The following is an 11,885-nucleotide window of genomic DNA, read 5'->3' as shown; positions in this document are numbered from 1 at the left end:
ATCTTAAGGTCATCCCTTGGGTCATTGTCTCATCTCCTCTCACAACCCTGACATCTTTCTCCAAGCACACAAAATCCTGGAAACCCAGCACTGGCTTGTATGGAGAGCTGGGAAAGTATGCACCAGGTTAAGATTAACCTGCCTGCTATAGCATAAGAACTCCGAGGTAAAAGAAGATGCTATAGAGAGCAGACGTTATCTGTCCCCACAGAGCGCCAAGAATTGGGGAGGTAGTGGGATATAATGATAGTGCTCAGGAGGCAGCCTCACCTTCCATGTCATTGCCTGGCTGAATCCATTTCATAGTTTCATAGTTTCATAGTTTTAGGGTCGGAAGGGACCTAATAGATCTTCTAGCCCGCCCCCCCGCCAGGGCGGGAGAACAACCCAAAAACACAAACAAAACCACTCACCCTAAAAACAAAAACGGGACTCAAATGAGTCCAGCCAGGTAAGTATCCAGCCTCTTCTTAAAGATCCCCAGGGTAGGGGCCAGCACCACCTCCCTTGGAAGTTGGTTCCAGCTCCTAGCCGCCCTAACTGTGAAGTAGTTTTTTCGGATGTCCAATCTGTACCTCCTCTCCATCAACTTGTGCCCATTACTCCTTGTTATGCCAGCGGGGGCTAGGGGAAACAGCGTCTCCCCCAAACCCTTCTGGTTCCCCCTAGTGAGTTTATAGACGGTCACCAGGTCCCCCCTCAGCCTTCTCTTGTGGAGGCTGAATAGGTTCAGGTCCCGCAGTCTCTCACTGTAGGGTCTGCCCTGTTGTCCCCGGATCATGCGGGTGGCCCTCCTCTGGACCCTCTCCATGTTGTCCACATCCCTCCTGAAATGGGGCGCACAGAACTGGACACAATACTCCAGCTGCGGCCTGACCAGCGTCGCATAGAGGGGGAGGATCACCTCCCTGGCTCTACTCGAGATGCACCTGTGGATGCACGACAAGGTCCGGTTAGCCCTGCCAACCATGACCTCGCATTGTCGGCCCATGTTCATCTTGGAGTCAATAATGACACCAAGATCCCTTTCCGCCTCCGTGCTCTCAAGTAGGGAGTTCCCCATCGTATAAGTGTGCTGCTGGTTCCTACTACCCAAGTGCAGCACCCTGCACTTGTCCGTATTGAAACACATCCTGTTCCTGTTTGCCCACCCCTGTAACCTATCCAGATCCTTCTGCAATCTCTCTCTCCCTGCTAGCGTGCTCACCTCCCCCCAAATTTTGGTGTCATCAGCGAATTTAAACAGGTTGCTTTCCACCCCAACATCAAGATCGCTGATGAAGAAATTGAACAGCGCAGGCCCCAGGACCGAGCCCTGGGGGACTCCACTACCCACCTCCCCCCAAGTCGAGTATGATCCATCCACCACCACCCTCTGAGTGCGACCCTTCAGCCAATCTGCAATCCATCTGACCGTGTAGGCGTCTATGCCACAGTCGCCTAGTTTATTAATTAGGATGGGGTGAGAGACGGTGTCAAAGGCCTTGCTGAAGTCCAGAAAGACTACATCCACCGCGACACCTGCATCCATGGCCTTTGTGACCTGATCATAAAAGGCAATCAGGTTGGTCTGACATGATCTCCCCCTAATAAATCCATGCTGATTGCCCCTGAGCATCATTTCTGATGCCGGCCCATCACAAATGTGCTCCTTGATGATCTTCTCAAAGAGCTTCCCCAGGATTGAGGTAAGACTGACGGGCCTATAGTTGCCCGGGTCCTCCCTTTTCCCTTTCTTGAAGATGGGGACCACATTAGCTACCTTCCAATCGTCTGGCACCTGGCCCAAGCACCACGATCGCTCGTAGAGCCGTGCCAGGGGCCCTGCAATAACCCCAGCTAGCTCCCTCAGCACCCTGGGGTGGAGAGCATCCGGACCCGCTGACTTGAACGCGTCCAGCCCCTCCAGAAGCTCTCTAACCCGGTCCTCCCCAACCTGAGGTCTGAAGGCGATCCCCTCGCGTCCGGCTTCTATCACAGCAGGGAAGTCCCGGTCCCTGCACAAGAAAACGGAGGTGAAGAATTGGTTAAAGAGGTCCGTTTTTTTGTCCTATCTAGCAGAGCCTCAAGGGCTGATATAATCCATTGTGATTTATTTGCTATGGTGCTGGGGCATGGGGAGGGGCAAAGAGTAATGTTTAAGCTTCATCTTGAAGCCCAGGATTTTGGACAGGATTTTTTTTGTGAAGCAATTCAAATATGAGTTGTCAGAGAAAGAAGGGAGCCCTGGAGGGTCTGGATGCTGGCATTTCCAACATGGGATGCAGAATCAACACTAACTTCACTAATTTAAATGTTATTCAGCAGGGAAAACTCCATGAACAAATTAACTAGAACATAATAAAGCACACATTTTGTATTGAAGGTGGATGATGGTGGCCAACCAGTGCGAAGGGGCTGATAACTGGCAGTCTGGTGGCGATGGTAGAGGGAGAAGGGGGAGTTCTTTCTGTTGGGTGGGTTCATCAAACTGTTCTTCAAAACAATAAATAAATACCATAAAATTGTGTGTTATCAGTGCAGCTTAGCAGAGCCAGCTCTGAGCCAGGGCGATGATGCCACCGCCCCCTTTTTGATTCTCTGAGATAAGGGCAATGACAGGAGAACAGCCCTGATAAAAAGAGAGCATGTGCCACAGGCACCCCTCTGCCTGCAAATAATCATTGTGAGGCATCTCTTCCTAATTAGTTTATTTAAATATTTGAAAATTTCCTTTTGAAATGGGGAAGGAGGGGGCTTATTGTTCCAAGCTTAGCATGTAGAATTTTTTATACAGACTTCCAAGGGAGAGGTACTTTCTCCCAAGAAGCCTTCTAGCTCTTGTCTCTGTCACTGCTGGCTCAGTGAAGCATCTCTGTAGGGTGCACAGACTGGCATGTGCAGTCTCTGAGATTACACTTTCCAGCCCCTTAGTTTAGGAAGAAAGGAAATATTCCACATGCTGTGGAGATGGAGCCTAGATGCCAGAGTTTGGACCCAAGCTCTGATTTGAATCTGAACTTCTCCTTAATTCTGGGGGTGTTTGGATGTGGACCTTGGCATGGCCTGTTACAAGGACAAGCACAAGTAGGTGACATTCAAATCCAGATAGGAATTTAGATCCAAACACCTCTAAACTATTGGGGGTCCTATAGGCTGGGATATTTTATTCCATTTCAGGTCCATCCCTAAGTTCTTGAAAGAAAAAGAAACAGAAACAATGAACTAGAAGGTGTTTTAAAATATTGTGAAAAGAGAATCTACCATGGAAATAAATAGTGAAAATAACAATGTTAAACATTCCTGGTGTCACAGCACTCTGAAATTCAAGTAGTGTGCACATGCCACAAACATTTCCTCCGAGCCACTGTCAGTGGTGCTTGGAGGTTCAGAGGTTGGATTGTGCCGCATGGTTCATTGGTACAACCAGCTCCTCCATGGTGTAGGAATGAAATTAGAGGGCAAGGTGAAGGAAAGATGGATGCAGTCTCTGCTGATGACCAGGTCTTTACTGTGCCCACTTGATGCCACACTTCAGTGGGACAAAAGCAGATCGAGGTTCTATTTGGGTTTATTAGACTTTTTGTCCATCTGTGAAACATCAGCAGCACCTCATAGCTGGAAGGGGTATTGTTTCAAATAGTCCCCCATCCGCCTGGGCAGAGGCAGCTGGTCCACTTCAGCTGTTGACTTGTTGATCCGTAGCCGGCACAGGTGCTGTAGGCTGGGGGCATTGTCTTTGCGACTGAGTGGTCGGATCAGTTTCAAGTGTACTGCTGCTGCTGCCATCTCCTTCTGTATGGGGGGCAAGGGCGAGGGAGGTGGATAAGGAACATCATTCTTGCTCTCCATTGTACAGGACATGACATAATGCTGGATAAGGCTGACCACATCAGGAAAGGCCAGAATACGGGGTTTGGACAGGCAGTTTGAATCAAGCCGGAACTTGCTGTCTGCATATTCAATGCGCACATTGGTTGGCCCCCGGTTGGTCTTGACAGAGAGCGTGAACAGGTAGCTAGGGTGGGTACTGTCTCGTACCAGGAACGTGCCCTCAGGCATCTTCTGGAGGTGTTGCTTGGCCTCACTGGCAGTGATAGACCCCCAGTACCAGCCTGGAAAGGAATCCCAGAAAGAGTTAATTAGAAAACTATTACTGCTAACAGGCTACTTTTATCCTGGAGGCTTTGAAGCCCATTCAAATCAAGGTTTGGGAAAAGGTAAGAATAGGCGTCTTGCCTAGAGTGATGGCAGTCAAGCATCACCCACAACCTTAGGTTTTCAATGTTGTGCTCAGGCTGGAGAAGGGGAGGTTGTTGCTGCAGGTTTGGGACTAAGTAGGTGCATCTACACGAGACACTATTGTGCAGTAGCATTGTCAGGCACTAACTGTGCGGCAACATTACTACACAGTAGTAACAAGCTACTGTGCTGTAGCATGTTGCTACTGTGCAATAGCATCTGGAGAAAATTGTGCAGCAACAGTACTGCTCAGTAATGATAGCTACTGCGCAGTCATTTAGTACTTGCTTATGCAAATACTAAATGACTGCTTGGTAACAACTGTGCAGTGTGCTGCTCATGTAGATGTGGCCAGTGAGAAAGAGGAGCTTGTTCCCGTTTCTTTGGATTGAGCTATTAAAGGCAAAGCTCCTGCATATGCCAGTAAGGTACTGCTATGAGATAGAAAGGGTCTTACCAGATTCCCGCAGGTAAGAGAATGTTTTGGCAATGCACATCAGATCCTCCTCAGGGTCTCGCATCCGAGGCGAGTTGATCTCCAGAGCAGGTGCCACAAAAGCAGGGGCAGACTCTTCTTGGAAGGCTGTGACAGAGAGAGGTTGCATGACTGGCTCTGACAAATCTGCTGCAATGCCTCTGAGAGAGAGTCTCCTGCTCTTCTCCTCTGCCAGCAAAGGATGAGGTCTGAAACAAGGGAAAGTCATATTATTTTACCTTGCTTTGCATGATGTTGCATCATCAGCTCAGCACGTGCTGTGTCATGCTACAGCACATTGCGTTCATTCAACAGATCCTTGCTAAGCCTATATTTCAAATGGAGATAGGTGCAGAAAAATATATCACAGAACTACTGTATCTTGGGAGGGGCAGTAGTTCAAACTGTACCTTGTGATGCCAGATGCAAAGTCTAATCATAGGATGTTACATTTGAATATGGGGGTGGGGAGGAGATAAGGTACCTAATGACACCCAGTGATCTGAGTTTCGCTTACGCTGGTGTAAACGCCTCCATTTACTTTGGTGGAATGATTTATGATAATATAAGAGAAAAACCAAGCCCAGCGTGTTTTTTTTTTCTTTTCTTGCCCTCTCATTGCAGGGTGATTTGATTTTACTGTGCCTGTTAGAAACTAAAAGTGAGTGTGGGCTGATTTTTGAAATGTCATACTAGTAGACTAATCCTGTTCAAAGTTTTAGCCAGCCCTGGCACAGTACAAACTATAGCGTTCAAATAGCATAAAGGAAACTTAATGTAAAGTTTATTACTCAGTGCTTGGTGGGTTTACAGTATTAGATGGATTCTGACATATAGCAGTGCTGTGAGGAGCATTCTTCAGCAGGTTTACAAATATTTCCAGGGAGCAGTACTGTAGCCTTCTAACAACTAGCAGTAAAGTGCCTTTGTGATCTTACATAATATAAACAGTGGCAAGTCTAACTCTGTACCATAGGGGTTGCTAAAGGAAGCCATGATCTTCAGTGACATTTTAAGTATTTGGGGATGGGAGGATAGGAGTTGTCCTTTCAATCAGTATTTAGCCAGGATGAGGGTTTAGCCAGTTTCACTGCAGTGGGCAGTGTCCCAAGTTTTGCATCAAGCCAATAAAAGAGTTCCTTTTGTGTCAGACTCATGCCTTGCATCTCCTTGCACTCTGTGCTGTGGCACTGCCTAATACTGCAACATATTCCAATGTTATCCCCACCTCATCTAACACTAGGATGAATACTCTGCAACCAGAAAACATAAGATTAATGAGTTTTGAGGGTAATGCAATAACATCTCCAATTTGAAAGCAATCTCATTAAGGTAAGGTCTGCCTGGAACTAATAGAGATTTAAAAGGGAACTGCAGTATTCTCCCCCATTTAAGAAAAAGGATGGGACTAACCAAAATTACTGCGCAATATGGATACATGTTTACATGTGCACACCCGTACTGCGCAGTAAATATGGTGACCTACACCAACATGAGCATATTTTGATACCTGCATCATGCCCAATTAGTTACTGCACAGTAACACACATGTAAACACCTTATTGTGCAGTAACAGTGTGTGTATGTGGGCTGACTTGGGACTAAGTTTAGTTCCAAGTCAGTCCACACACAGCGTTAATGTGCTTTAATGCCTGCACATGTAGAGGCCAACCTATTCCTGCTTATTGTGCAGTAACTTATTGTGCAGTAAATTTAAGATGGCACAAATGCACATGTAGACCTGCCCTGTACCAGCTATATCGAGTGGTGCTTAACAGGCATATGTCAGTGTAGATGAGGTGGGGACTGAGGTTATAAATTAATCTTTGTTATCCCACCAGGGCAGACTCCATTCTCTTCAACATGCTGAAACCCAGATGTAACACAAAAGGAGGGATACAAGGAAAACAGAAAAACACAAGCAACTGGAAAATGATAGGGAAATTTTCCTTTAAGGAAAAGTGCTGCAATCAGAGTTCCATGATGGTGGGGTTTTTTTAATATGACTACAGAAGAGTGGGTAGGTGAAAGTTTTATTGGCTCCTAAGTAAATTTAGGCCACCAATAAAATATGCTTGTTCTTTTGTCACATTGAAGGGGGCATCCTGGCCCCATAAAATGAAATGTTCCACATTCAGAAAGCAGTGTGAGTTTTATATGAGCCTTGTCTTCACAGTTGGTCCTGGCCTTAGCACTTCCTAGTAGCAGAATCTGACCCATTTGGATTTTGAATTATTTTAGTAAATTCTGTCTATTTCTTTAAAACCAAACCTAGAAAAACTCTGTGCTTAACTGAAATCTTCACCTATGATCTCTAAGAACTGGTGTCCAAAGCATTTCTCTGTGGCTCTTGAAAACAGTGGCTCTGGGTAATATTCATTTCTGTATTTGCTGCTATAGGGAAGCCCTGACTTTCTACAAGTAAAGTGTCACCTGGCTTAAATTCAGTAGCTTTTCTGGGAACTGAAAGTCATATTGTTTTTAAAGGTATTTCAGCACCTAACTCCTACATAAATGCCTCTATAAATCTGGCCTTGACTGCTCTCTCATGGGAAAGAGAATGATATGTCTGATTGTTTTCCCTATGTTGTAAGCTGTATAATTATTGAACAGTGTAAAGAGGATGTAAAAATGTAGCTATGGGGGCATATTCTGTTCTGGCAGCATTCTACAGCCACATTTTGCAGAGGTGACAATGACTTCACACACTGATAGGTAGGGGGGATTTGGGCCAACACTGTAGAGTCCTCATTTGTTCCTCAAAAATAAGGATGGTGCAGCTCAGATTCCAACCCTGCCTGATCTTGTTTCCTCCTGGAAAATTTCCTGACACACCCTTGAACACAGTCTTTAACCTAAAGAAATATTTTCTCATTGCTAGCTGGAGAACTGCCTTGTCTTTCAGACACCTGACTTGAAAAGAAGATTAGGAATTATATGAGGCAGACTGGACAGAAGGAAGAAGCAGTTATGAATGAAAATCTTACCCCATCACTAATTACATTAACTGAGCACTTTTTAGCCAGTCCTGCTTCTGGGTGTGTTTGGCTGCCCTGTCTCTTCCATTGCTTCCTGGAATTCTGCCTCTGAAACTTCAGGACTCATCTTGAAGCCATCAGGACAAGCTGTTTCCCCTTCACTAAAGGAAGCCATGTAACCTCTGACTTCACATCCTTTCACATTTTCACCCCATTCTTGAGATAAAGAAAGTCCTTAGACCTTAAGTCTTTAAAGTATATATACAGTCTCTTCTCCACAGCCTCAGTTAGCTCAGGTGAAAAGAAGCCAACATAGTTTGGGGCAGAAGGGTTCACCTACAATGCTCATCATCTTTCTGGCTCACATTCTTTTCCAGTCCTGCAATCCATAGTCAATGGAGCCCAAACCTCATGTGGTTCCAGTGGATTCCTTCTTTTGTATAAAGCAAGGGGTTAGGAAAGGGTACAAGGAAGGGTTATGCTCATTGGACCTTGTCCTATTCTTTGTGTGTGAGCTTGCTGTCATCCTCCCTGCAGAAAGGGCCTGGATTTGATAGGGTCTTTAGTGAACATTATGAAATGGGAGGAAGTATTAAAATCTATGGATGACAGGAGGTCATAAGACTCCTAAATAACAACATAATTAAGGCAAAGGAAAAGATGTAGCCAATGTGGTTCCACAGGGGGGGAAACTTAAAGAAAGGAGACTGTTGGGGGATCAGAGAGAGCTATACACAGTTAAGTTTTCCTGGGTTAGATAGATAGGGTCACCTTGTTCTGACCTCAACAAGGGGGATAAGAATGGGTCTTGCAGCTAAAGAAATAATGGAAAGAAAGTGGGCCCATTATTAGTGGCTAATTAATGTTCATTAAAAATGGCTGAGCTACTAAGCAGGAGAAAGCAGTTTAGAAGATCAGAAACAAAACGGCTTGTCAACCGAGCTGCTGCTATGAAGCAAATATGGGATGATGTGGAAAAAAATGAATTTACGAGAAGCAGTAGATTTGGTTGATATGCATCTTGGGTCCTAAGAAAAAGATCACACAAACTTTCTGACCGTTAACTTTTTGAAGGCAGGAAAGACATGCATCTTTATAGACTAACTACACTTACCATCTACCCTGCCTTATGGCTGATTTCAGACTAACCCAGTTAACTTTTTTAAAAGATCTGGAGAACCAAGAAGGTACAAGAGAAAAGGCTTTTATGGTCCCAGACTTAGCTTTCTGGATGCCTTTCTGATAAGTCAAACATTGTAGCAACAAGAATTCATACACAGTACATGGGAACATTTCCCCCCTGAATTCCTTCAGGAGTCTTGTCTGAGTAAGAAGGGCAGAATTTAATCCAAAATATTGTAAGTCCTACAAGATAATGAAAACTTGAGCAATAATCAAATTTATAAAGACCAAACTATGCACAAACGTTTCCCCATTTGAATGACAAATTTGGAATTTCCCCATTGAATAACAGATGTTTAGTGGATGAAAGGAATTATGTGACAGCATTTTGGTAAAGCATATAATATTCACATCTCACAAAACCTACCTATAAAAACAGTTTCATTTGGTTTGGCTCTAGCTACTGTCAAAAAGGGCTGAAAACAAAGTTGAAACTGAACAAAGGAAAATTGAGGTTGAATAGCAGGAAAATATTGGTAACAGTGAACAATATTAGATGTGAATAAACTCTTAGGGGAACTGATGGAAATCCCCATACTTGAGTCACTTAACAGTAGACAGGTCAATAGTATAACATTGTTGGGAAAATCCTCTAGTGGCAGAAGGAATGGTTAAAATGACATCATGGTCTGACTAACATGAGCAATGTGCAAAAGTGTCTAATATAATCATGCAGTTTATGTATTTACATACTCAGATGACCCACAAATGTTGAGGGGAGGGCATGGATTTTTGCAGATAGTATCTTTTATTGGACAAGTGCTATTGTATGCACAGAAGCAATAGGTGTTTACATGATAAAATTAGCCATCCACAAATATTTGTGGGTACCTAAGTGGAGATTGGGCACACTGACTTTTTGTAATTTTTTAAAATTTCTAAAATGTACTGTATGCTCAGGTATATTTGTACATACAAGCTACTATTTGCTATCTGCACACAGATGTACACCTGTATATATACAAGCTATGTACAAATTAAAATTCATTCTATATATCCATTTTAATCAGGAACAGAACAAAACTGAAACACCTAAAAAGCTCTTCCTTTGTTTGGTAGTTTGCTTCTCTGGAGACACTAGATAGTCCTATTATCCCCTGCTTCTGTCCTCTCTAGTTGTACATATGGTTCATTGTACAGCACATTTACCATTTTTTCTTCAGTGATTTTTTTACCCCAAGAGGACCTTGAACACTATGTGATTTCTAAAGTATGGACAATGTAGAAATAGGGAATCTCATCTGATCACATCCCTCTGGACATAATATATTTAAAAAATCAGGCAAGAGAGACAGATTCTCAACTGGTGTGAATCAACCTATCCCCTTGAATAGGCTTACAACAGCTTACATCAGCTAAGAATCCAGTCCAGAGAGTTTATTACAATCATTAAGACTGTTTTTAACAATTTAACATACAAGGATTCTTACCCCTGAACACAGAGGATCATGTCACTCCTGAACCAAGGAAAAAGCATTAAGTCTTCAGGGTGGAAAACTGGTTTCGTCTTTTTTCTTGCTCCTTCTTCGTTGCTTCAGAAGATAGTACAGAAGATAGAACAAGCCTTTGGTTACGACTTCACAAAAAGGAAGGCTGAACTGCTCCTGCTAAACCCCTTCCACAGCTCTCTGGAGTTTATACGCTGGGAAAAGGCAGGCAGAAAGCAAAGCAGGCTGCCCCAAGAAATACTTTACTGATTGTTCAGCAACTTTAGCTAGAAAAATGTAGTCAATCCCAGTGCTTTTGAAGATAAGAAAAAATATTTTTTACTCTTCTTTACAAAGAAAAAGAAAAAAAAGAAAACTTAAAAAAAATAACCACAGGGAAAAAAAAAGAAAATATTGTTAGAGGACGAAAAAAACCTCCTTCTGAACGATCTTTAAAATCCTCAACACAGGATTCAAAGCACCCTCTGAAACAATAATAATAAATAGATATTAATAAATAAGACCTCCCTGAATCCAAGGGAGAAGGGAGCTGGGAGAGCAGCAACCTGCTCTAACACTAGCTCTGAGAGTTATGAAGCCCTGTGAAAAAACCACTAAGTAATCTTTTGTTTGCCCCTTTTAATCTGTTCCAGGAAGTGACGGATTCCTGGAATTGTATTGTATTCACATCACTGCCCCGACATTAACCAAAAAAAAAGTATAAATAGATGTGTCTATAATGGATGTCTTGATGTCAGCACTGCACTGCAGGGGACGGGGGGCTAAAATAGCCTCCAGAGTATAGCAAAATCCCCAAAGGGAAAGGCAGAATGTTTAAAGGTCAGGTCAGAGCTGTCAGCTTCTTCCAGGGACCTAACTGAAAAGTTGTAAGTTGTTTTCTGTTTTATAAAGCAGTTGGCTGCTGTCGCTCTCTCTGTTCAAAGAAATACCTTTGATAGATTTCCAAGAACTTTCCAGGAAAACTGGGCAGGACTACAGAGCTCTGCCAATCAGAGCTAACCAGGGCTGGGCTGGACCTCAGAGTCTTGCCTATCAGAAGTGGATGAGGTTGGGCTGACGCTAGATGCTGCAGTGAGGCCCATCCCATAGACACACAGAGAAATGTGCGTGCGCACACACATATACACACGCAGGCAAGCAGAAAGGAGGGAGGGAGTTGCAGGCAGCAGCTGCAATCTGCAGAGGCTCTTTGGGGCCCTATTAGCTATGTGGTGAGATAGGAACTAGAGAAATGTAAAACCTTGCTGACAATTCCCAGAGGGCTGTGTGAAACTAGACAGCAGTTGTAATGTATTCCCCCTCCTTTCCCCCCCTATCCCACACCTTCACATACCAGCAAATAGCCTCCTTAATAAGCCTAATATGCTGATAGGTACTACAAGGCTGAGGTTGCGGTCAAGGAATTTCCCCTCCTGTACCATCAATTTGCAACATGAGACTTGCATATTCCTCCTGATATTTCTTAAAATCAAATATTTTTCATTTCTTCCCCAACCTTCCAGCATCTGGCCAGACAAGCTGAGATTTCAACACTGTGATCCATTGTTTACAAATAGCTTGAGAATGGGTGAAAGGTGCTGG

General features: G+C 43.9%; 1 protein-coding gene across 1 annotated transcript; it reads right to left on the bottom strand.

Annotated features, from left to right (window-relative positions):
• Nucleotides 1-3,202: 3,202 nt before the first annotated feature.
• CISH (cytokine inducible SH2 containing protein) lies at nt 3,203-11,212 on the bottom strand. Its single transcript, XM_014520025.1, has 3 exons — nt 10,287-11,212; nt 4,679-4,905; nt 3,203-4,094 (listed from the first exon to the last, which is right to left on the bottom strand). The coding sequence occupies exons 1-3, from the start codon at nt 10,331-10,333 to the stop codon at nt 3,592-3,594; spliced, it is 777 nt and encodes a 258-aa protein (XP_014375511.1). The 5' UTR covers nt 10,334-11,212; the 3' UTR covers nt 3,203-3,591.
• Nucleotides 11,213-11,885: the final 673 nt, after the last annotated feature.

This window comes from Alligator sinensis, unplaced genomic scaffold, assembly GCF_000455745.1.
Source record: "Alligator sinensis unplaced genomic scaffold, ASM45574v1 scaffold858_1, whole genome shotgun sequence".
Lineage (NCBI taxonomy): Eukaryota > Metazoa > Chordata > Crocodylia > Alligatoridae > Alligator > Alligator sinensis.
The sequence above is the reverse complement of the archived record's forward strand: the minus strand, read 5'-3'. Positions and strand labels throughout refer to the sequence as shown.

Bases quoted from the DNA above. Each gene is read 5' to 3' on its own strand.
- CISH (XM_014520025.1), bottom strand. From the start codon at position 10,333: ATGCTTTTTCCTTGGTTCAGGAGTGACATGATCCTCTGTGTTCAGGG. The intron at 4,906-10,286 runs GTAAGAATCCTT...CCCTTGTTTCAG, and splicing joins ATGATCCTCTGTGTTCAGGG to ACCTCATCCTTTGCTGGCAG. The intron at 4,095-4,678 runs GTAAGACCCTTT...ATTCCTTTCCAG, and splicing joins CTCTTACCTGCGGGAATCTG to GCTGGTACTGGGGGTCTATC.